General features: G+C 38.2%; 1 protein-coding gene across 3 annotated transcripts; it reads left to right on the plus strand.

Moving 5' to 3' along the window:
* The first annotated feature begins 946 nt into the window (after positions 1-946).
* Positions 947-18,089, plus strand: tbc1d10b (TBC1 domain family, member 10b). 3 transcript variants are annotated; one of them, XM_039686123.2, is made up of 12 exons: positions 947-1,382; positions 4,342-4,404; positions 4,764-5,656; positions 9,016-9,039; positions 9,769-9,868; positions 9,964-10,071; positions 10,809-10,915; positions 12,472-12,586; positions 12,709-12,774; positions 12,868-13,057; positions 14,131-14,285; positions 14,383-18,089. In XM_039686123.2, exons 3-12 carry the CDS (start codon positions 4,785-4,787, stop codon positions 15,241-15,243), a joined length of 2,598 nt encoding a protein of 865 aa, XP_039542057.2. In that variant the 5' UTR covers positions 947-1,382; positions 4,342-4,404; positions 4,764-4,784; the 3' UTR covers positions 15,244-18,089. The 3 variants fall into 3 exon arrangements, with proteins under 3 accessions (XP_039542057.2, XP_039542058.2, XP_039542056.2); XM_039686124.2 differs by lacking the exon at positions 9,016-9,039; XM_039686122.2 differs by lacking the exon at positions 4,342-4,404.
* The last annotated feature ends 3,692 nt before the right edge of the window (positions 18,090-21,781 follow it).

Genomic DNA, 21,781 nt, shown 5'->3' on the forward strand with positions numbered 1-21,781 from the left:
CTTTCGAGGAATCTGTATTTCTATGACTTATACCTATTTTCTTGGAATGATGATACATCCTAGTGATAAATCTGTGTATATACATTTTTTTAATATAACGCATTATGTCAACGTCTGTTATTATAAATAACATAAATGCATAAGATAATTTTTTAATGGCATTTCTAACTATTTATTCTCATAAGTGACCCCTCTTCCTCTAAATTGCCCTTATTTTTTATAGACACATAATAATTTTGCTCAGGAATAAGTGCCTCATACTTTGATTTACCCTTTGTAACGCTTTTGTATAATATTTAACTGTTTTTATCTTTCGTTTGGCATATGCCTTTTGTATAATGGCATACAAAAATATAATATTTCAGGGTTGATACAGGGTTAATGATATAATATTGATTTTCAGTTCACCTTTTATTAATACCCTTTTATTATTTACCTATTAATTAATTAATTGATTGATTATTCATTTTTATTGGATAAAAACAATTGCACTTTATTTTTGGTGTCTTTGTTACTTGTCATGTCACAGATAAAGCAGCTAAACCTGCTTAATATACTATCTTACTATACTTACCCTATGTAAGTATCCTACGTTAATATCAATCAGTATGAATGTGTAATTACATTTTAACGAGGCCCACTTAAAGTAAAGCATCACCAAAAATAAATAACGATTCCCTTATCTTAATTTATCGTAGTTATCTCTTAATATATTCTGTCTTTTTTTTTAATTATTGCACAAAACAAAATAGACAACGAGAAGCAAAATTAAAACAAAGAGAAAAAAGAGGTTTGAATACAAAACATTGACAAATAAATACATAATAAAATACTACAAACATTAAAAAGAATTGAAAACAAAAATGTTAAAGCTGTTTTGCTTAGATATTCAAACGTCGTTACGTCAGTCGATACTGAGCGCGCTCACGTCTTGCGGGACGGGTGCGCGCACGTCGCTGTCACTCAGAGAGTTGGTTGATTGTAGGAAATGCGGACACGGGGATATGTCAGCAGGGCCGTGTTTATCTCCACCAGCGATGTGGCCCTATTCCCATTTCAGGGAGGTTTCTTGACTTTCTCAAAAATGCAATGCACAAGTGCACTCAATGCAAACACTGATACGGATCTGTTTGCTCGCGGATGAGTGGGAACCCAGTGCAGAGCGAGAGTGTTTAGCTAACCGTTAGCCCTTCAACACACCACCCTCCACACAGACCCCTGAACGCACTTTTTAAGGTCTATCATTAAAACTTTTCTATCGGACCAAAGGCTTATCAACGGCCTGCCTTCCTCGCGCCTTAAATCCGCGCAACGTCGGCGGTGGCGGTGGCGGGGGGTCACGGCAAGCGGTGTGGGTGGACGGACAGATCCTTCAGCTAAGGGTGAGTCTGAACTCTCTTCTCTATTGTCTTCTCTCAGACGAGACATATGTGGCAAAACAGATCAACACAGTAAATAACACTGTTTTCCTGCACCGAAAACCGGGAAGTTGAGCTGATCGGCCGCACTGGATACTGTAGGGCATGAGCTAACTTAGCAAGTTAGCAGGCCAGTTTCAGCAACTACATTAGTACATTACAATTAAAAACGTATAATGTTTTATATGTCACAAGTATCATGGGGTGATTGGTGATTCTCGGCATAATTAAGACGCGTTTGATGATAGGCTGTTGCACGTCAGATCGGACAGCACGATTAACTGCTTTAGATTAAACTTGGCAGTCATAAATCCAGCTAACGTTCCTCCTGCGGGTTAGTCTCGGGTACCAAATGATCACTTTATGACCTTACTTGTGTGTCTCATGACTGTAGTCTTGTGTTTAAAAGCGTGATGTATTTTGTATAGATGATGGTCTTTTAGAAATGGACATTTCCCGGTATCCGGGTATCGCTGTATTATTGTCCAGTCACCTCACATGTGTGGTTTTAGTCACACTGCGATTGACAGCTCACACGTTTGGACCAATGCCTTGTTAAAACTGTCCCTGAAAATTATTTTGTGTGGTTTGTTTACATCTCATCTCGGCCCTCACACTTGTTTAGATATTATTAGTCTTTTGTCACCCGGAATGAGCACAGTTCATGTGTATGGGTGGAGTCCCACTAAGTAGCATTGTCCGTTTCCTGAACGAATTGTTCTTTTGAGTCGGATCATTTCAGTGAATCATTTGAGCCGATTCACAAAATCAGTTCGAACGATTCATTAACGGTTTGGGCTTTTTTTAACCAACAGTAACTGATTGAATGATTGAAATTACTTCAAGAGTATTTGAAGGATTCGACATTTGGGTAAGAAAAAAATACTTACATCAAACATTATGAATATGACAGATATATGATAATTTATGTTCACATACGAGTCGGTTGGTTGAAGCCTTATAATGGTGTAAATCGTTTTAAATCGTTTAAATCGTTTTCACCCAAACGTTTTAGCATTTTCTAATGTAAATGCTAATATATATTTAGTAAGGGTGTAACAATATTGTGCCACAATATATCGCAATACAAAAATCCAACAATACGTATCGTGGATAGTGACAATATGCATCATGGATAGTTCCCCCAAAATAAAAATTACAGCTTGAGAAAATGTAATTTTTTCAGAGTTTTAGTGTCAGTACTACATTAAACTAAAACTACTATACATAATGTTGATTATAATGTATAATAATGCAATAGGGGAATATTTGTGGGTCCTCCTGGTAATGCCATATGTCTTATGTTACCAATAAAATTATTTTAAATATATCTAGTCAGTGACAAAGTGCAAGTATATTCATCTTAATAATTCTGTAATTTCAGCTTCAGAATCATGAATATTTTTATTCTTGTGTCACCATTGTCCTTGGGTTACAAGCACCGAGTCCAAACCTGTTCATTTAAACCCACAATGTAATATCAAAGTTAGCAGTTTAATTAACAGTACATTTTTTGTTAACCTTTTATCATGTTTTGAAGTATTGCAATAATCGTATTGTGAGTTCAGTATCGTGATATGTATTGAATCATAACATGAGGGTATCGTTACACCTCTAATATTTAGGTACCATATGACTGTTCTTTTTAAGATTAATGTATGAACATTTTTAATTACACCATGCCTTAAAAGGATCATTGAATCATTTTTGCACCAAAATGAGCAAGACTTTCTATCTCTACCACAAAGCCTTCCTGATGAGTTTTAGAGTTTTACAATTAGGTTATTAATAGTTGATTATGTGATAACTCTTTATAACACATTTATTTTTTTACAGTCATCTGACTTCTGTGAATGTTTTATCAGCTTTTTGTTGACACACCCCATAGTTTGACAATCACACATGGTTTGTGTGTTAAAACAGCCACGGTGCTTCTGTCAAGGAATCACTTCCTTTTTATGTCCTGTCAGCATGTGTACTCGGACACATTTATAGATCATACGGAAGTCTGTGAGGCAGATCTTAATGTAAGAGGAAATAGTGGTAACCTGTTCCTTTACACTGTACCTAAACTAGATCTGTAACAGACTTGTGCAGCCCATCATATCACTGTTTGCATCTGTTTATTTCATATTCATTGAGACTTTCTTTGAAACAGTTCACCGATGTCTTGACTCTTTACCAAACAGTTAAACAGTCCTCGTATATGAATGTCTTTTACTCTTAAGGATATGCTTAAATATGCTTCATGTCATGTGTTGTTACCCTTTATTTATTTTAGTTACTTATTTAGATTTAAAACGATAATTAATCTAAACCAATTTATGTTATTTTAACACTTATTCAGCAAGAATGCTGTAAAGACATTTAAATGTTACAAAATATTTATTTCTCAGGATAAATTGCATTTAAAAGAATATTAAAATAGACAACAGCATTATTTCACAAAATAACTGGTTTTACTATAACCGCAGCCTCAGTGAGCAGAAGACATTTAAAAAAAAAATCTTATTGACCGACCCCAAACTTTTGAATGGTTGTGTGTATTCTGGGTTAAAATAATACTTGTAGTTCTCTCTAAGATCCACAAGTTAAGCAGTGTCTGTTAAACTCGTGTCTCAGATTTTATAAGGAAACAAGAAATGTGTGAAACTGTGGATATTTGAGGAGGCTGACTCCAGCTCCTTTTTCGTCAGCTCCTTTTTTTGGCCATATTTCTAAAATTAACAGTTGTATGGGCATTATAAGCCTATAGTTTTTCATTTAACAGTGCGTATATATAATCCTGTAAAAAAATCAACCAGAGTGCTTATTTTTTTATTCAAGTTCCATTTCTTACCAAATGTCTTTTTAAAAGGATGCAGAAACATGTCATTATGTTTGCAACTGAGATTTAATGTTATTCAACTTTATGTGCCAACAGAGCATACTGGAGCTGTCATTACTTTATCATTTCACAAGTTCTCAAGAAAATGAGCACGTAAAGGTATACATGTTTCCATTCTTAAACGAAATCCCACATTACAACATTTTCTGATGTGTCATTTTTGAAATATGGTACCCAGAACATGCACCTTTATGTGCTGACGAAGCATCCTGGAGGTGTCGTTACTTTATTATTTCACTTTATTACATCCTCATCGAATTTGGTTCTCTTTTTTCTACGTTTGTTTAATGTTTTCTCTCTTTACCCGCCAACTGCAGAGTCTTAGTCACATTTAAACACTGTTCACTTCTCAGACCCAAAGGGGCTTATTCTTTTAATTAAATGACCGTGTTTGTTTTTATTCTTGCATTTCAAGTAATAATAATCACTGACTTTGGTTTTATCTTTCTTTTGATCAGCTGTGTCATCGAGGAGTAGCTATGGCTGAAATCTCCGCCCTCAACCCTTCCCCTCCCAGCATGAGCGACCAATCATTGCCTGCTCCCTCCAGCCCACAGCCTCTCCCTTCAGAAACTCCCATCCCAAAATCATCTCTCTACGGGGACCGAGCTGTAATGGGTAACCCAGTGTTACAGGCAGGTGGAAAAAACTCTTCATCTTGGGAGCCCACACCTGGCCAAAACAATGCAGCTTCCTCTTCAACAGCAACAAAGAGTGCTGTTGAACCACCAGTAGAGGTACTAGCTGCTACAGATACAGAGTCTAATGGGAAAAGTGATTTCATTGGCCAAACAGAACGGCACACTGAAGCACAGGGCTCAGAGCAGGAACAGCTGATGCCTTTGTCGCCTGAACTGAATCCCAGTCCTAATCTGTATCCCATCGTTCAAGTTAGCCAGAATTCCAGTCCTGCTCCTCCCATAGACGTTCCTTCTCAGTTTAACCCTCCTCCGGTTCCAGTCTCCAACCCGGCCCCCTCTTCACAAGATTCCAGGCAAACAGAAGCACAAACCGCCCCACAGCCAGAACACATCCAAAACCCTGAACCCAACAGTCCCAGCACTGATAAGATGACCCCTGAGCCCCCCTGCACACCCACCAGGGCTGAACCCCCAGCTGTACTGGTGCAGGAGTCTGGTGGGTCCATGTTTCTGCCCTCCACGCACAGGCGTCCAGCCCCGGACACGCTTAGCTACCTGGAGTCGGCCAGCCTGATGTCAGGAACTCTGGAGTCTCTGTCAGGGCTCGGCGAGGACGGCAGCTCGGTGGGGTCAGACTCGGAGATCAACGGTCCAGTGAGGCGTACTGATAAATATGGCTTCCTGGGTGGAGCGCAGTACAGTGAGGGAAGGTGGGTGGTTGTGAACCAAAAACACATTCTCATGTTTATCATGGTTTTCTTATAAGCACAGAGAGTAAAGACTAACCACTTCAGATTATTAGAGCATGTCACATATTTCAGCATTTAATGTCTTACGAGTGTTAACTGTCAGCTGCTGACATTAATATATTCTGATATTATTAGCATAATATTTGAATTTAATATTGCTTATATTATAATTAATGTGACTACTTTTATAATTATATTTAAGGTAATATTGAAACACTTCATAAAAATGTTTGCTTTCATAATCTGATGCGTTATATGTGGATTATGCTTCAATGTCAATGTCTTTGCCTTTCACCAGCTGGAAAAAATCATTCTGAAAGTGATTCCAATGATTTCATTATTCTTCGTCATTGATATTGTTATAGTTGTGGTGTGGGCTTAGTGGGAATAGGTCTTAAAGCTGCAGTCCATAGCTTTTTTGGGGTTAAAAATGATCCAAAATCATATTTGAGAAACCAGCCAGTGTTTAATGATATCTGCTTGTCGTGGCTCGATTCAATGTGGTAAGCTTGCAATAATGTTTTTAATTCCAGTGGTACTGCTGGATTTCCGTGGGAGATTCGAGCATGTTTTCGCGTCATTACGTCACATCTGTACACATAAAGAAGAGTTTCGGCTAATATAAGCTATATTGTGTGTGAGGATGTTGGAGGTGGAAATTTATAGCCTTTTCTCACAGCACTTGATATGATTAAACTTATTAATTTGATGGTGGATCCAGAAAGGTTCAAGCGACAATCACCATTGACTACAGATTCACCCGCTGTAAAATACAAAAGACTTCGGAGTGAAAAAAAGAGACCTGAACCGGACCCATGCGAAAACATGGATACATATCGGAAGGACATTACATTACAATTTGAGAACAAAGTATAATTTGCACGGTTTTGCGTGATATGATATGCAATTGTTAGATTTAATCAGCGTGATTTACTGCAACTAGAACAAAAGTGGATGTTTCTTACTAGTTCAGACACTTTCTAATTATTATGTCAGTGAAAATGATTGAAAATAATGAAAAATTATTGAAAATAATGAAAATTATTATGTCAGTCATACTTCCAAAACTAATAATCTGTGATTCTGAATGCCAGTATTGACATTTGACACCGGCGCGGTGACTGACAGCCTCACAGTCTCCTCAAACATTGTGTTCATCCACGCTGTGCCGTGTCGAGGGTGTTGAAGTACAACTCGCGTAAAGTTGACAATTCCTGTAATGACTGCAATTGCAGATTTCGAACAGAGATGGCGACATAGAGGAAAAACACCGGACTGCAGCTTTAAGAGTTGGTATAGAGCTGGTAAGTCCCGCCCCTTCTGCTAACCCCGCTGGACCTCTAGGTTGAAAAATCATCAATGCAAGTGAATGAGAGAAAATAATTATTTTCTAATCCTGTTTGAATTTTGCAATGAATGTAAACATATGTTGTCTGTGAATTTTTTTATATATAATTTTTCATTTAAATAATGCTACAATTTAGCGGGTAGAATTTTCATACGGTTAGACTTTGTGTAAGAGCACTTTGTGGACTACAACTCTTTCGACGTGTTTGATATACATCACACAACCACCAGCACACAGATCCCGCTAAACATGCCTGTGTCTTTGGTGTACTTCACCGCCTTCTTTCAGGGAGAGAACAAACTAGTAGAGCGTGGTGAAAACCGTGATTTGTGGAGGGAAATTGTGTTATGCGGCGACGTCACATATACGACGTGTAGTCTTTCTCGTTGTGTCTATTCCACAACTGCTAGCCGAAGAATCATACAATATACTGTCAAACTCGTTACATGAGAAATTATATAAAAAATTCACAGACAACATGTGTTACATTCATGGCACAATTCAAACGGGATCAGAAAATAATTATTTTCTCTCATTCACTTGCATTGACGCCGCTTTTTCAACCTAGAGGTCCACTTGGAGTTTTACGGATGGGCGGGACCAGCTCTACGTTTGATCCATTTTTATCAGTTCAAACTGTCAGTTACAAAGAATCAATTTGAAGTCTTTGTTTTTCATATACAGTATATTAAAAATTATTTTAATGTTTTAGTAAAATTTAAATAGGTAAATATTGATATGTATTATTGTTTTATATAAATTGTAGTTTATATTTATATTTATTATTGTTTTATATAATAATTTGATTTGATGAAACAGGTATTAAAGATTTTAAACTAGCGTTAAACTGTTTTTAAGCCATTTCCAAAACAAATACATAAAATGTGTGTGTATATATATATATATATATATAAATATATATTGATTATTGTCAAAGGTAGAAATATATTGATCAACCCCAGCACAACAAGTCCATGAACATATGTTAAGAAAGGATTTGATTTCATGTTGCAACTCATATATTGAATATTCTTCTGTTTGGCTCTACTTGGTTTGATGAATGAGAATAAGCATTTATAATGAATGAGATTGATAGGGTAATTGCCAACACCTGATGTAACGTGTGCTGCTGGGGTATTAATAATTTACGCCTACAGCCGAGAACCGATGAGCATTTGGTGCGTTTTTCCTGTGTCCGTCTCTCACTGCTTCTCTTCACACGGTGCCCTTCACGTGTTTGTTGTAAGTGACTCAGATTGTGCTGAGAGGGCTCGTCTGAGTCAGAGAGCACTGACTGTCTCACTTTTTGTCTCTCTCTTCCCCCGGCTGTCTCTGCTTTATCTCTAGTACTGACTAATTCAACCAAAAATAGCCACTAACACTGTCCTTTACGTTTGAACGTTTCCTTTTTTAATTCCGGCTCAGCCTAACTTATTAACCACCACATGCTTTGCCAGCTATTTAAAAATGGTCAGTGTGGGTTAGTCTTAAATTAGACTTTCTCATATGCTCAGCGTGCTGTCTGTCAGATTTAGTTCTCTGCTATTTTTGTTTTTTTAAGTTATTGTCTTAGTCAGACCCGTACGTGAATTAGTGTCTAAACCAAGGCTAAACAAATCTCAAAGCCTATTTATTATAAGTCACATATTTGCTACAGGTTAATTGTTAAAAACAAATTTTGTAGCTACATTCAGTAAAATATGTTATTTTGGGATATTTCCTTTTTATAGAAACTGGTATAGAAATATGTCAGATTTGTTACTTCATTTGTTACTTTCTTTTACTTCATATATGTATATTAAATGATCTATACATGTTATTTAATAATGACAGTTAATTATAAATAAATTAATTTTTAAAGGTATTAACTTCAAAATTCAATACATCTAAACAGTGTAGCAATGTTCTGAAATGTTATTTCTTGTCTGTAAGCTACTGACTTGTTCACTATGTTCACAAATTTCTACTTTAGAGACCGAGTGAAGGCTGAATTTAAGTAAGTTGAGTCATATTTTTTTTCTAGATGGTTTCCTGAACAGTGTAAATATGAAAAAAATGTTCTGCAATCTTGTGTTTGAGCACCTTGACAAGCGCCAAATAGCATGATTTGTTCAATCAGTGGTGTGATTGGGACGGGACGATTGTTAGTCCTTATGATACTATAATTATTTTTTGCAATTCCGTTTAGTGCTGCAGAAATCACACACTTTGACTAAGTAAGACCAAAGTCTCAGACACGAGGTGTTCTGTCTGTCTGGCATCGCTACTACTTGGCTTGTTCATTTGGAAGATGTTATTTCTTTACAAGGCTACTAAACTGGTAACACTATATATATACATATGTTCTTACTATAGTAATTTATGCATAATTAACAGTAAATTATGCATAATTACAGGTAACTAACCCTAACCGTAACTAAAGGAAGTACATGTTTTTAATGAAGTACAATGAAACGGTCACCTTAAAATGTAGTGTAACCCAAAAACATATTATTTTTCCAATTACTTTCAGCTTTCAGGGCTTTCTAATAAGTTTTGAGAGATTCAAAAGCAGCAATTGTCTGCATATTAGACGTCTGTTCTCTCAGATTCAGAGTAAACCATTTTGACTTTGAGCCATCATTTGTCACAAGCTCAACATTATCTCAGGGCTTGCGTGGGTGTTTGTAGGTTTATGCGTTGTATGTGGTTTATATATATATGTGAATTCCTCTCTGTCTTGTAGCGAGGCGGAAATCGCTGTGGCAGTGGCAAGACAGAGAGAGATGAAATGGCTGGACATGTTCAGAAACTGGGACAAATGGGTATCCCGGCGCTTTCAAAAGGTCTGTTTCTTATTTGAAGACATTCCTGACTGGATTAGAAAATGCAGTGCTTATGAATGTTGATAATGCTGAGTTATGTTTTCTTTCTGATGCAGGTAAAAATCCGCTGCAGGAAAGGAATCCCTTCCTCTCTCAGAGCTAAAGCCTGGCAGCTGCTTTCCAACAGCCAGGAGCTCCTCGAATCCAATCCAGGAAAGTTTGAGGTATGGTCAGCTTGATACACCTGGTATCAAGTTCATAAGCTATTGCTGTTGTTAACTAGCCTGGACGCAATGAAAACCCTGTTGTCATTGTGGCTTCTCCTTTGGTCGCACTCATGGAGGACCAAGTAAAAGAAGCAACACTCGTTATTTCACTATTTCTTCCAGCGCATGTCCAGTTGAGTTCTGTTGACAACTATGAGTAGCTCAACATACGTCATTACTGTTGCTCTGATTGGTAAAGTTCTATCCAATTGAGTGCAGAGGGTTTTTTCCTGGTTCGGATAAGACACGCCTCGTAATCAAAGCCCTATGGAGCAGTATCAGACTAGAATATGAGTATGACGAAGTCAGTCTAGTTGTTAACTATTTAGGTTTTGCTATCTAGGAGCTTCTGACTAAAATTTTACAATTAAAGGACAGACGCATCAGATTATATATGATGTTTTTACTGTATTACACCATTAATTGCGCCTGATCATCATATTGCATATTTTGTTCCAGTTCACATTTGACAGTTAAGCTGTGAGGACTAACAACATTGTGTTAAAAGGGCATGACAAATGGCCACAAAACACAACCATTTAGTTGCAATTCTGAACCCTTTCTTTCCTTTTTAATGTTCTTATACTAGCAGTCATGCATATCTTAGTTAAGATGTTCAAAACACTCGTTTTTAATGTACAAACCTTTTTATTATAGACATATTGGTTCACTTTCTTGTTTCTTTTTTGTCTCAGGAGTTGGAGCAAGAGCAGGGAGATCCAAAGTGGTTGGACATCATAGAGAAGGACTTGCACAGGCAATTCCCGTTTCATGAGATGTTCGCTGCTCGGGGAGGACATGGGTAAATTCCGATGAGGGTTTTATCAAGAGAAAGAGTTTTATTTAGATTGTTACACAATCCTGGAAACTGAAGGAAGCAAATTTTTCCTGTTGTGTTTTTGGTTTGCTTTGTGTTTTCTATTATTCTTTATTCACTGCGTAGTGCACATTGATGCCTGCACTGACCCTCTCCAGCCCAAAGTATACTTTTTTTTACTGTACCGTACACACACTGCCTGATTTTGGTAACCAATGCCACTTGAATGCGAGCCTGCAAGCTTTGCCGGAAAAAGCGTAACGCCTGTGGTAGGCAGGGAAGATAACAAGAGGCCATGGATGTCAATGGAAGAGAGGTTCGCTACCCTCGCTGAATAAACCGCTTTTGTGAGAAAATAGCTAATCATTTGATGATTTGTCAGCCTATCAGCTATTCTTCAACATGTTTGGTATCCGCAAACAGTGACTGACTGTCGCATAACTCACTAAATTACGAAATTCGGTGACATCAAGGCTGTAATTTGACTGGTTGTCAAAGCATACGTGATCCAAGTTTGCCGTTACGCATTTGCCAATGGTAGAGCCATTGACCCTCATATCTCCCAACAATTAGAACATTGCTGCGTCCGAAACTGGATACTTCCCTACTAAATAGCATGCGACAGTACAGCAACGGAGTAGTATGTCTGAATCCATAGTATTCCAAAAAAAGGTGAAACGTACTCAGATGACATTGCTTCTTGCTAGATTCTAAAGTGCGCATATGGACACTTTCCTTCCCCATCAGGCCACCAGAGGATTTATGAATGGAAGTGAAGTGAAGCGATGCATCTGACATCTCATGACACATTGACAATATGGCGAATATAGTATGTCTGAATTTCATTCGTACTACACACATTCATACTATATAGAGTTTAGTTTTACACACAGTCATGATGTAAATTCAAATGTAGTACCCGCTCTAAAGCTACGCAGTTGCGGACGCAGTACATCTCTGTTCCAACACTGGCCCGGGTAAAATAATACAAAGACATATTTATCGGCCATGACTTCTGGAGAAAAACAGTGCAAACAATGGACAAAAATTAAACTTTCTAGAGTGCATGTGTCTACCGCTATCAAATGGAGTATACTTTAAAAGGCTACCTGTTCGACTGCATGCATACACTAGCATTTGCGTTAGAAAACAAAAACAAAGTATACTTTGGGCTTTAGTTTTATACTTCCCCACACTTTCACATCTCTCCTCTGTTGTTTCTCAGTTCAATTTATAGGAATTTATATCTATGCCAAGCAGATAATATATTTCCCAATTTAAAGAGTACACTTTAAAAGGGGAGAAGAAAGGATTATTATTAATTTATCTATAATAAGATTTGCAGATATTTATTTTTTGTTGAAGCCTGTTGTTTTGATTGTTTAAACTTGAATAATAATTAATATTGTTATTAATTATTTTTTTAAAAATCAACAAGCAGAACACCATTATTTCATGCAATTCTTGCCCATACCACAAAAATAAATATCAGCCATTCTTATTGTCAAAAGTTGTATGTGTGTGTGTGTGTGTGTGTTCAGGCAGCAGGACCTGTTCCGTATACTGAAAGCCTACACAATCTACCGGCCGGATGAAGGCTACTGTCAGGCCCAGGCACCAGTGGCGGCAGTGCTGCTCATGCACATGCCCGCTGAGGTAAGACAGAGTTGAACAAAGCTCAGTCTAGGTTGCTGTTCTAGGCTGATTTTAGGTAATATGACTAGAGTAATATCACAGGATATAACCCTGTCATCATCTTCACTGTTATTTTCTTCTAGCAAGCCTTCTGGTGTCTTGTGCAAATCTGTGAGAAGTTTTTGCCTGGCTACTACAGCGCTGGGTTGGTGAGTAACAAAAAGAGACTCTTATTAGGACCACAGAGGAGAGTGTTTCTGTCAAAACTCCTCTTTCTTCTCTTCTCTTCTCTTGTCCATCAGGAGGCTATCCAGCTGGACGGAGAGATTTTTTTCTCTCTTCTGAGGAGAGTGTGTCCCATGGCTTACCGCCACCTAAAGAAATTTAAGATCGACCCCATCCTGTACATGACGGAGTGGTTTATGTGCATTTTCTCCCGTACGCTGCCTTGGTCGTGTGTCCTGCGTGTCTGGGACATGTTCTTCTGTGAAGGTTAGTTGCACACATTAGTAAATTAAAGCATCTGTAAATTATTTTATTTTATGACAAGGCTGAACTTTCAGCATCATTACTCCAGTCTTCAGAGTCATTCTATTATGATGAATCGGTAGCCTGGCATGCCAGACCTACATCAAGATGTTAGGTCTGGAAACTCTTCATTGACAGGGCTCAACCCGAGGGGCGGGATAAACGGTTGTCTTTAAAACTCTCTCTGCACGCAATTGGATAGCGCTAAAGCCAATCAGAGCAACGAAGAAGGTGACGTACTCAGCGGAGCAAGTTGATATATTAAACTTTTACCGCATCCAGTCCAGCTGTCAACATTGAACATTGAAAATAAGGGAGATTTCCCAGAATACATCCCCAAAATAAGGGATTTTTTTTTTTTACACGACCCACAAACTTTAAAAATAAAACACTAATCATTAAATGTCTAAAGAGTTTATAACTAGCCTACATATGTGTGAGAGAGAAAGAGAGTATGTCAGTGTGTGTTTGTGTGTGAGAGAGAAAGAGACGGTAGTGTGTCATTAAAAAAATAACATCATAGAGAATGTTTAAATACTAATATCAGCTTACGAGGGAAACGGAGGCGGAGTAGTGGTGCTTCGGAGTGGTGGAGATGATTCGGGAGAGGTCCGTGCACTGTAACCGATCGGAGCGCGTGTTGACACGGAATAAAGCCTTTGTCCTCGACGACAAAATGACAAGTTGATCGTCAAGCAAAAGCTTTTTTTGTAACAGCGCGCGCGGCGCCGGCCGCATCCGAGGATGAACGACTTAAACCCGAATATGTCCGAGCTTGCTCTGATCGTCGCAACTCTGTCGTCACTTTGTTAAGCCCGCCCGCCGACTCTATACACGATGTGATTGGCCCTACCAGAGTTGAGTTTTTCCAGCTAAAACGTCTATGGAGAGTTGCTAGACCACACTTTGCTGCAAAATAATTTTTGCTGCCGCTAGGGTGCGTCTAGATTTCTAGGCTAATGAATCGGTGCTTAAGAAACACTTCTTGTTATCAGAATAAGAGCGTATTTAAGGTTTTTTTTCATGTTGTTTGTCAGGAGTGAAGATCGTGTTTCGGGTTGGTTTGGTGCTACTTAAGCAGATGCTGGGGTCAGTGGATAAGCTCCGTGAGGTGCAGGGCATGTACGAGACCATGGAGCGACTAAGAAACATCTCCCCTGAAAGCATCAAGGAGGAAGTTCTGGTGCAAGAGGTGTGCACACAAACTCACTCTTACAAGAAAGCTCGCAATAGAGAAGTAGCAGTGCAGTACGTTGTGTCCTTTCTCATACTCTCTGCTCTGTTTTCAGGTGGTCTCTCTCTCTGTGACGGAGGCCCTAATCGAGAGGGAGTGCAGCATTCAGGTGCGTAAGTGGCGGGAATCTCGTGGAGAATTGACCCACCAACCGAATCGCCGTTTGCATGGCACACGGGCCATCTTCGAGCAGAAACAGCGGGCCGCTGCGATCAGCTCTGGCGGCAGCCTGTCATTTCTAGGTGGTCATATCCCTCCCCCCGGACCCTTGCGTGCGTCATCAAGCCTCCTGTCACTTCCTGGTCTTAGAAAGTCCAAGATGCCATTTCATTCACAGAATAAGAAGAGCTCCACCTCTGGCAGCTTGGGGCAGGACATCGTCCCAATGCAGCCACTTGGGGGCAGTGCCAGTGCAGTAGCCTCAAAACCTCCAGTGCCGTCTGCCTCTAATGCTGGAGTCGGTGGGCGTCCACCGGCACCGCATGGGCCCAGTCCACTAGCCACAACGTCTCCTAGCGCCGCACCACCAGCTCCTACTGCACACGCGTCCAGTGCGCACATGCTCCAGCCGTCGCCGAAAGTTGTCTCTGAGCAAATCACCCCCACCATCCCATCACCCACCGCAAACAACTCCCCATTACCCCCGTGCCCAGACACTCCAAAAACAGCAGTAGAGGAAGACGGGAAAAAGAAGAAGAAAACCAAGGAGGACAAAAAACGGGAGAAAGAGGAGGAGAAGCTGAAATTGCGGGAGAAGAAAGACAAGGACAAGAATGAGAAGGAAAGGCTGAAGAAGGAGAAGGAGAAAGCTGAGAAGGAGAAGAAAAAGGAGAAGGGGGGTAAGAAAAAAGACAAAGGGGGAGGAGGAGAGACGGAGGAGAAGAATGGAGCCGGAGCGGCGAAAGATTTGGCCTAATTCTGCCCCTTCAACAAGAAGAGGACAAGGAATCGAAATGGCTGCAGACTGGTGAAGAGACAAAGAGGGAAAGCGAACAGTCTCCTGTAACGTCCTTTTCATCTCAAGTACTCATTTCACAAGGATAACTGGATCTCTGCATCTGCCCCTTGGCTCTCATCCGTCTGCACAGTGCTTTCACCCAATGCTGCAACAGGAAGTGGTTCTTACTCAGCTTCTTTTTTTTTCTTTTTTTTTTAAGTCGGATACCTGATTGATGAGATCAGCTGGATAATGTGTAGTCAATTATTGTGTACTGGGTGCCATGGTGTACATACAGTAGACCTCTAGCGCCGTCTGTGCCAGTCCAACCCCACAATCCCCCTCTGTCCGTCACCCGAGAGGTGTCAGAGTACCCGAATAAAACATTTCTGCAGCGCGAAAAGTGCGGCACTGTCTAGTAGTAAGTTATGTTTTTAGTGTTCTGGAGGACCTATTTATTCATCGTACTGTTGCTTGTTAGTGTGTGTTCTTGTATGTCTGTGCCTTGGCAGTGTAGTGAATTGTGTCAGTCTCGTGCAGCACACGGGTCTTGTCTTTCTTTTCTGTTTTCGGTCTTCTTTCAAAAGAGCTTTTCTTCTCTGTTGTGCTCTGGTAGGAGGAAATAACAAGTGTTGGGGGAGTGGAAGAGCAAAATTGAACTGAAGGAAAGGTGTGTTCTCTTTCAAAACTGTGGAAATAGACATCCATTTATCCATTTAAGAAAGTTTGAATATCCGAATTAACGTAATTACTAAGGAAATCAAAACTGTTCTTGGTTGAGTGTACTTCTGTATCTAAACTCACAAGACTGCAAACAGGTTAGATCTCAATCCATCATTATGTCAGCCTCACCAAATATTTCCTCTTGCTGCAGATGAGCTTATTTATTTCTTTGTTTCTCTTTTTGAACAAATCGCATCACATAAACTGCAGTAAAGGCTAAAAATTCTGCCAAGCATGTAGTTCACTCCAGATATCTGTGTGGTTTAAAGTTAATTATCTTGATGTTGATATGGATGTAGAGTTCAGACTCGGATTTTAATACATTTATGCACTGAGGACTGTTGATTTTCAGCACTAACCTTGATGGGTTCATTAATATAGGACACTCTAATCCAGTTCACATGACTCCTTTAGTCTGCGCCTTGTTGGATGGGAAGGTTTTGGTGCAGCATTGTAGCATTAACCTTTGTCCTTTGAAGTTCTCGGCCTCGGGCTGTAATGTTTTGATGTGTATAAACTATTAATTTAATCGGATGAAACCATGTAATATGTATTTCGGCTAATATTAGTCTTATTTTGGATTAGATTTTTTATTTTTCTATGAAAGTAAATGGAGGCCTGGTAGACTGGAATGGCAGAGAGATTTGCTTTTGGAGAGTGTTGTATTTAAAGGATTTTTTTTTTCTTTCTTTCATTTTCAGGCGCTGAAAATGATTTTTGCACATTTTTCTCCCAACATCCTGGAGAACAAAACCAAGCAGTTGTTATTTATTTTAGACGTTTTATAATCACTAGCGTGTCTAATTTTACTGCAGTATTTGTTTCATGAGAGATGATTTCATACTGATGATTTTTGTTTGGATCTTTTTTTATTATTATTATTATCTTTATATGTCCCATTGAAGGAGGAAATGATCCCAAAGAGTTGTGAAAGAAAGGGAATGGATCAATAAAATGTGTGGCATTTCAGGCATTTCTGTGGTAATTAAATGTTGTAAAATATTGTAAAAAAAAACAAAACTTTAACTCAAAATGTTACTCTTGATGAACACTGGCAAACTTAACTCCACCATAATCCACTGACCCCTCAGTATTATGAATTATTCTGATACATTCACTAGGTGATTGGACCATACTTATGCTTTTAGGGCTCCTTCTCAGTATATCATATTTTCTGTCAAAACAGAAGAAACCTGAAGTGATTTCCGGTTTGCAATATGGTAGCCAATACTCTGTCAATGTTTTAATGGTGTCTCCTGTGTTTTCTGGACACGTTGCATCGTTCAGTTCCAACTGCAGGAGATCAAACCTCCTCCTCACCTATCAGTGGTGCCCTTACTGACCTCAGTGGTCATTGCTTCCTCTGAAGGCACTGCTGTTCAAATGAAAAGCAAGCAAATTATATCTATGCAAACTTTGTTCTTAACTGTTTGCACAATGTAGATGTTGACATTTATGTTGTGGCCACCAGGGGCCTCAGACTACCTTCACTGTTGGCACGAGCACTTGATCTGCTGAAGGTGTAGTGGAGTGGGATGTCCATGGCCTGTTACTTTCAGATAACCTGGGTGATCTAGATTAAGGTGTTTAATTATTCTTAATAATTGCTCCACATTCTAAGTGCTGGCATAAACCTGATTTAGCACCTGTCAGGCCATTTTCGCTAACACCATCCTGTCTGTATTGCCAACCAAGGGTACGACCGGTGGACTTAAAATGGTTCAGACGCTGTGCTCACCAATAATTAATGAAAGGCCACCCAGTGTTGGTTTACTAACACTCTGAGACTGCTGGGACTGGGTGTTAAGTAGTTTGACTTGTCTTATGGATTTCTGCATTGGTAAATTTGACCCAGTGTATGTTATAGAATTGTTGTAAAAATAATTTTAATCATGTTCATTTTAGTGTTTGTTTAGGTTAGCACTCTCATTCTGTCCTTTGTATGTCTCATACTTGTTTTTAAGTTTACATGAAACCATTTACAGTTGAGAATGAAATAAATTCATAGATGAAGACAGCTGTTCTAAAACTGCAGAAGAGGAAGTTCACAGTGTATTTAATAATTGCAGGTGTGATGAATAATAAATCGTAATATATTAAAATTTCCCTCGAGTGTTTTTTTCTACTTGTGTTATGAGTTAAGTGTCATTTAAATATTTTGATATAATTAAGTAGTCACCATTCGACAAAATTTAATTCAAAATGTGTCGTTTTGTTTTTTGCATCACATGGTTCGGGAGACAGCTACAAAGGTTGTTTTTTTTTTTCTTTCTTTTCGTTTGTTTGTTTTTCAATTGGCTTTATGCACATCTGCACTACTTCCTGAACTTGTTTCCTGTCTGCCATTATTGGCCAAACTTGATTAATTCAGGTTTGTCTGATTATTGTTGCTGTGACTACTGAGCACACCTGAATTAATCAATTTTTCCAATAATGGCAGACAGGAAACAAGAAGCAAAATGTACATAATGTAGCCTACTTTTACTCATTTTGCACTTGACTCCAGAAGCGCGTGCAGAGACGGCAGAGACTTGTAGGAATGGCGCGATTTTTTTGAGGTAAGGCATTTTTACCTCTTTGATACATTTTGTTTTTTACTTTTTCCCAATGTTACTGATAATCTGTCATTATTTCTCACCCTTGTGTCTTTCAAAACATTTTTTCCCTTTTTCTGTGGAAGGGAGGATGTCGATGAAAGTGTTTGTTTCGGTCAAATAAGTGTAAGAGATTCCAAAAATAATCGATTTCAAAGATAATTCTGAAAGAAAAATCACCATGAATCTATGTAGGCCTGTCTATAGTAAATGTGTGGAAAAATGTGGGCTACACTGAAAAAGAAGCGTCTTGATTTCTACAATCATTGATTTGGAATTCCAAGAAGTAAACATGTTTTTAATGCTTCTTTTTTTTTAAGGTTGTGCTGATCACTGCAGAGCCAAATGACGCACAGATCCACCTCTTTGGATGTCATGGGTTGAGTAATGGGTAAGGTTAGGGTGTACATGGTTGGATATTCTAGTCCCATCTATTACACCCAAATTACATTTAGAGAGGTGGAGCTGGACTTCACACTCCACCCATAGCTCTGCATTGGCTCACATTTTCACATGTGAGTTCCAAATGAAATATAGTAGCACAAGATGAAATGGGATGTTTCTAAAGCTTTTTAATGTTTTTTGATATCACAAAAAACGAAAGGCATTTTTGAACATTTTGTTTTTTGAAAAGACATTTTCACTGCATTTCATATAGTGAAAATACATTTGAATGTGTGTGAAGTTTGCCAAAAATAATTTTCCATAAAAGGACGGTCCGATATAAAAAGCCACCTTAAATAAGGTCAAAGGTCAGATGTTGAAAATGTTTTAGCGGTAAGATGTTTTTAAAAGAAGTGTCTTCTGCTCACCAAGGCTGCAATTATTTGATTAAAAAATACAAAAAACAAACAAACAAAAAAACAGTAATATTGTGAAATATTATTACAATTTAAAACAGCGGTTTTCTATGTGAATATATAGTGAAGTGTAATTTATTCCTGTGATCAAAGCTGAATTTACAGCATCATTACTCCAGTCTTCTGTGTCACATGATCCTACAGAAATTATTATAATATTATGCTCAAGAAACAGTCTACGTGTGTTTTTTACAGTTTTTTTCCATTTTTATTTCAGGATTCTTTGATGAATAGAAAGTTCAAAAGAACAGAATTGATCTGAAATGGAAAGCTTTTGTAACAATCACTACCATTCAAAAGTTTGGGGTCAGTTAGAATTTATTTTTTTATTTTTGGGGGAAAGAAATTAGAAAATACTTTTATTCATCAAGGATGAGTTAAATTGATCAAAAGTTACATTAAAGACATTTATAATGTTATAAAAAATTCTATTTTAAATAAATACTGTTCTTTTGAACTTTCTATTCATCATGGAATTTTGGAGGGAAAATGGTACACGACTGTTTTCAACATTGAAAATAATAATATATGTTTTCGGAGCATAAAATCAGCATATTAGAATGATTTCTGAAGGATCATCTGACACTGAAAACTGATATGTAATCAGCAACAGTAATGATGTTGAAATTCATCTTTCAAATTACATATATTAAAAATATATTAAAATAGAAAACAGTCATTTTAAATTGTTATAATATTTCAAAATGTTACTGTTTGTCATTTTTTTTTCATAAAATAAAGCAGCCTCGGTGAGCAGAAGAGACTTCATTTTAAAACAAAAAATCTTACTGATCTAAAACTTTTGACTGCAGTGTATGTAAAATATAAAGTCATTTTTTTTTTTTGAGCTGTGGTTTCATAATTAGTCCAATATTGGGTTGGCTTTTAGAAAATATCATCATATGAAGAGTTCAGATGCAAAAGCCTCTAAGTGCCATTTGAACTTTTCTTCTAGAATGATAATTTTTATCAAGCCTGTATATTTAATTTCATTAATTTCACTTCAATGGGGATGAAGATTATCTATGAATTGTCATTGAAGTGAAATTACTGAACTTAAATATACAAGCTTGATAAAAATTATCATTCTAGAAGAAAAGTTTAAATGGCACTTAGAGGCTTTTGCATCTGAACTCTTCATATTTTGAAGTAAAGCTTTTTATGAGAAGGCTACTTTCTACTACCTTTATAAACTGTGGTCACGATGAGATTAGGTGAACAAGTTAATTCAGTCTTTCTTTAATAGTAAAACAAATAATCTAAAACAGGAATTGATCAGCCCTGCCAGTGCATTTTCCCACTTTTTACACTCATAACAAATGAATTAATATGCTCAGAGAGAATGCAAAAGAAAATCTCTGTTGGGTGAACTGTCCCATACATGCATCACATCCACGTTTAGTTTTGTTATGGATTAAATGTTAAATTGGACATTGACCGTTTTAAACCAAAGCAAGTGCTCTTCAGCAAGATGCGTTTTTCTGCCTTTTGCTGTTTTAATAATTAGATTACAAAACAGGCAATTAATGCTTAAAACATTTAAAACCTTTCAATTTATGTGGAGGCGGAAGTGACATAGCAGTTCTGTTATCACTGCCGTTGTAGGACTATCATTGTCCAGCAGGTAGCGCTAGTCACCTTATGCTGGTGATTTACTGCACCATAATCCTGCAGTCTTATGCAGTCTTCCCTTCCCTATCTCACAGTATCATCTTTATGCTCTATAATTGCACCTAAAACAGACTTGTCCACCTATCACACACAGCCAGCAGACATAGCAGTACAAAAAGATGTTTTATTCACAGTTTGTGTCTTTTATTGGTTACAGAAGAGTTTCTGACAGAGCAAAGCAGGCCGAGATGCAGAAAGCAAAAAAAAAAAAAACATGGACAGAGAAATAGTGAGGAGGAGGGGAGAGGGGGAGTGAAGAGGATATGTTTTCTTTCAGTCCCCTCTCACCTCTCTTCCTTGGATGGTCTGTCTCTCTTACTCCCTCCGTGATGAGCTTGGCATCGCTTTTAGGAGGCCCAACTCTCTCGGTACAAAACCCTCATTTTCTCTTTCTCTTTAGTCAACCATCAGGGGAAGAAGCGAGAATGATGATTGGTTCCTCTATTATAGAGCGAGATCACTTCATCTTGCTTCTTCCCCCCACAGAGTGAGCTATCTTCCAGATCTATCTAGAGACGTATTTCAGCCCAAAGCTATAGATGCCTTCATTTCAACCCTCTAGACAGCAGCATAAAATGCAACTTTCATGCATGCTTGATTGTAACGAAAGAGAGGTGGTCATGGGTAATGAGTGAGAAACAGAGAGAAAGAGAGAGTATGTGAGAGATA

The sequence above is a fragment of the Pimephales promelas genome, chromosome 3 (genome assembly GCF_988280905.1).
Source record: "Pimephales promelas chromosome 3, fPimPro1.hap1.1, whole genome shotgun sequence".
Taxonomy (NCBI): Eukaryota; Metazoa; Chordata; class Actinopteri; order Cypriniformes; family Leuciscidae; genus Pimephales; species Pimephales promelas.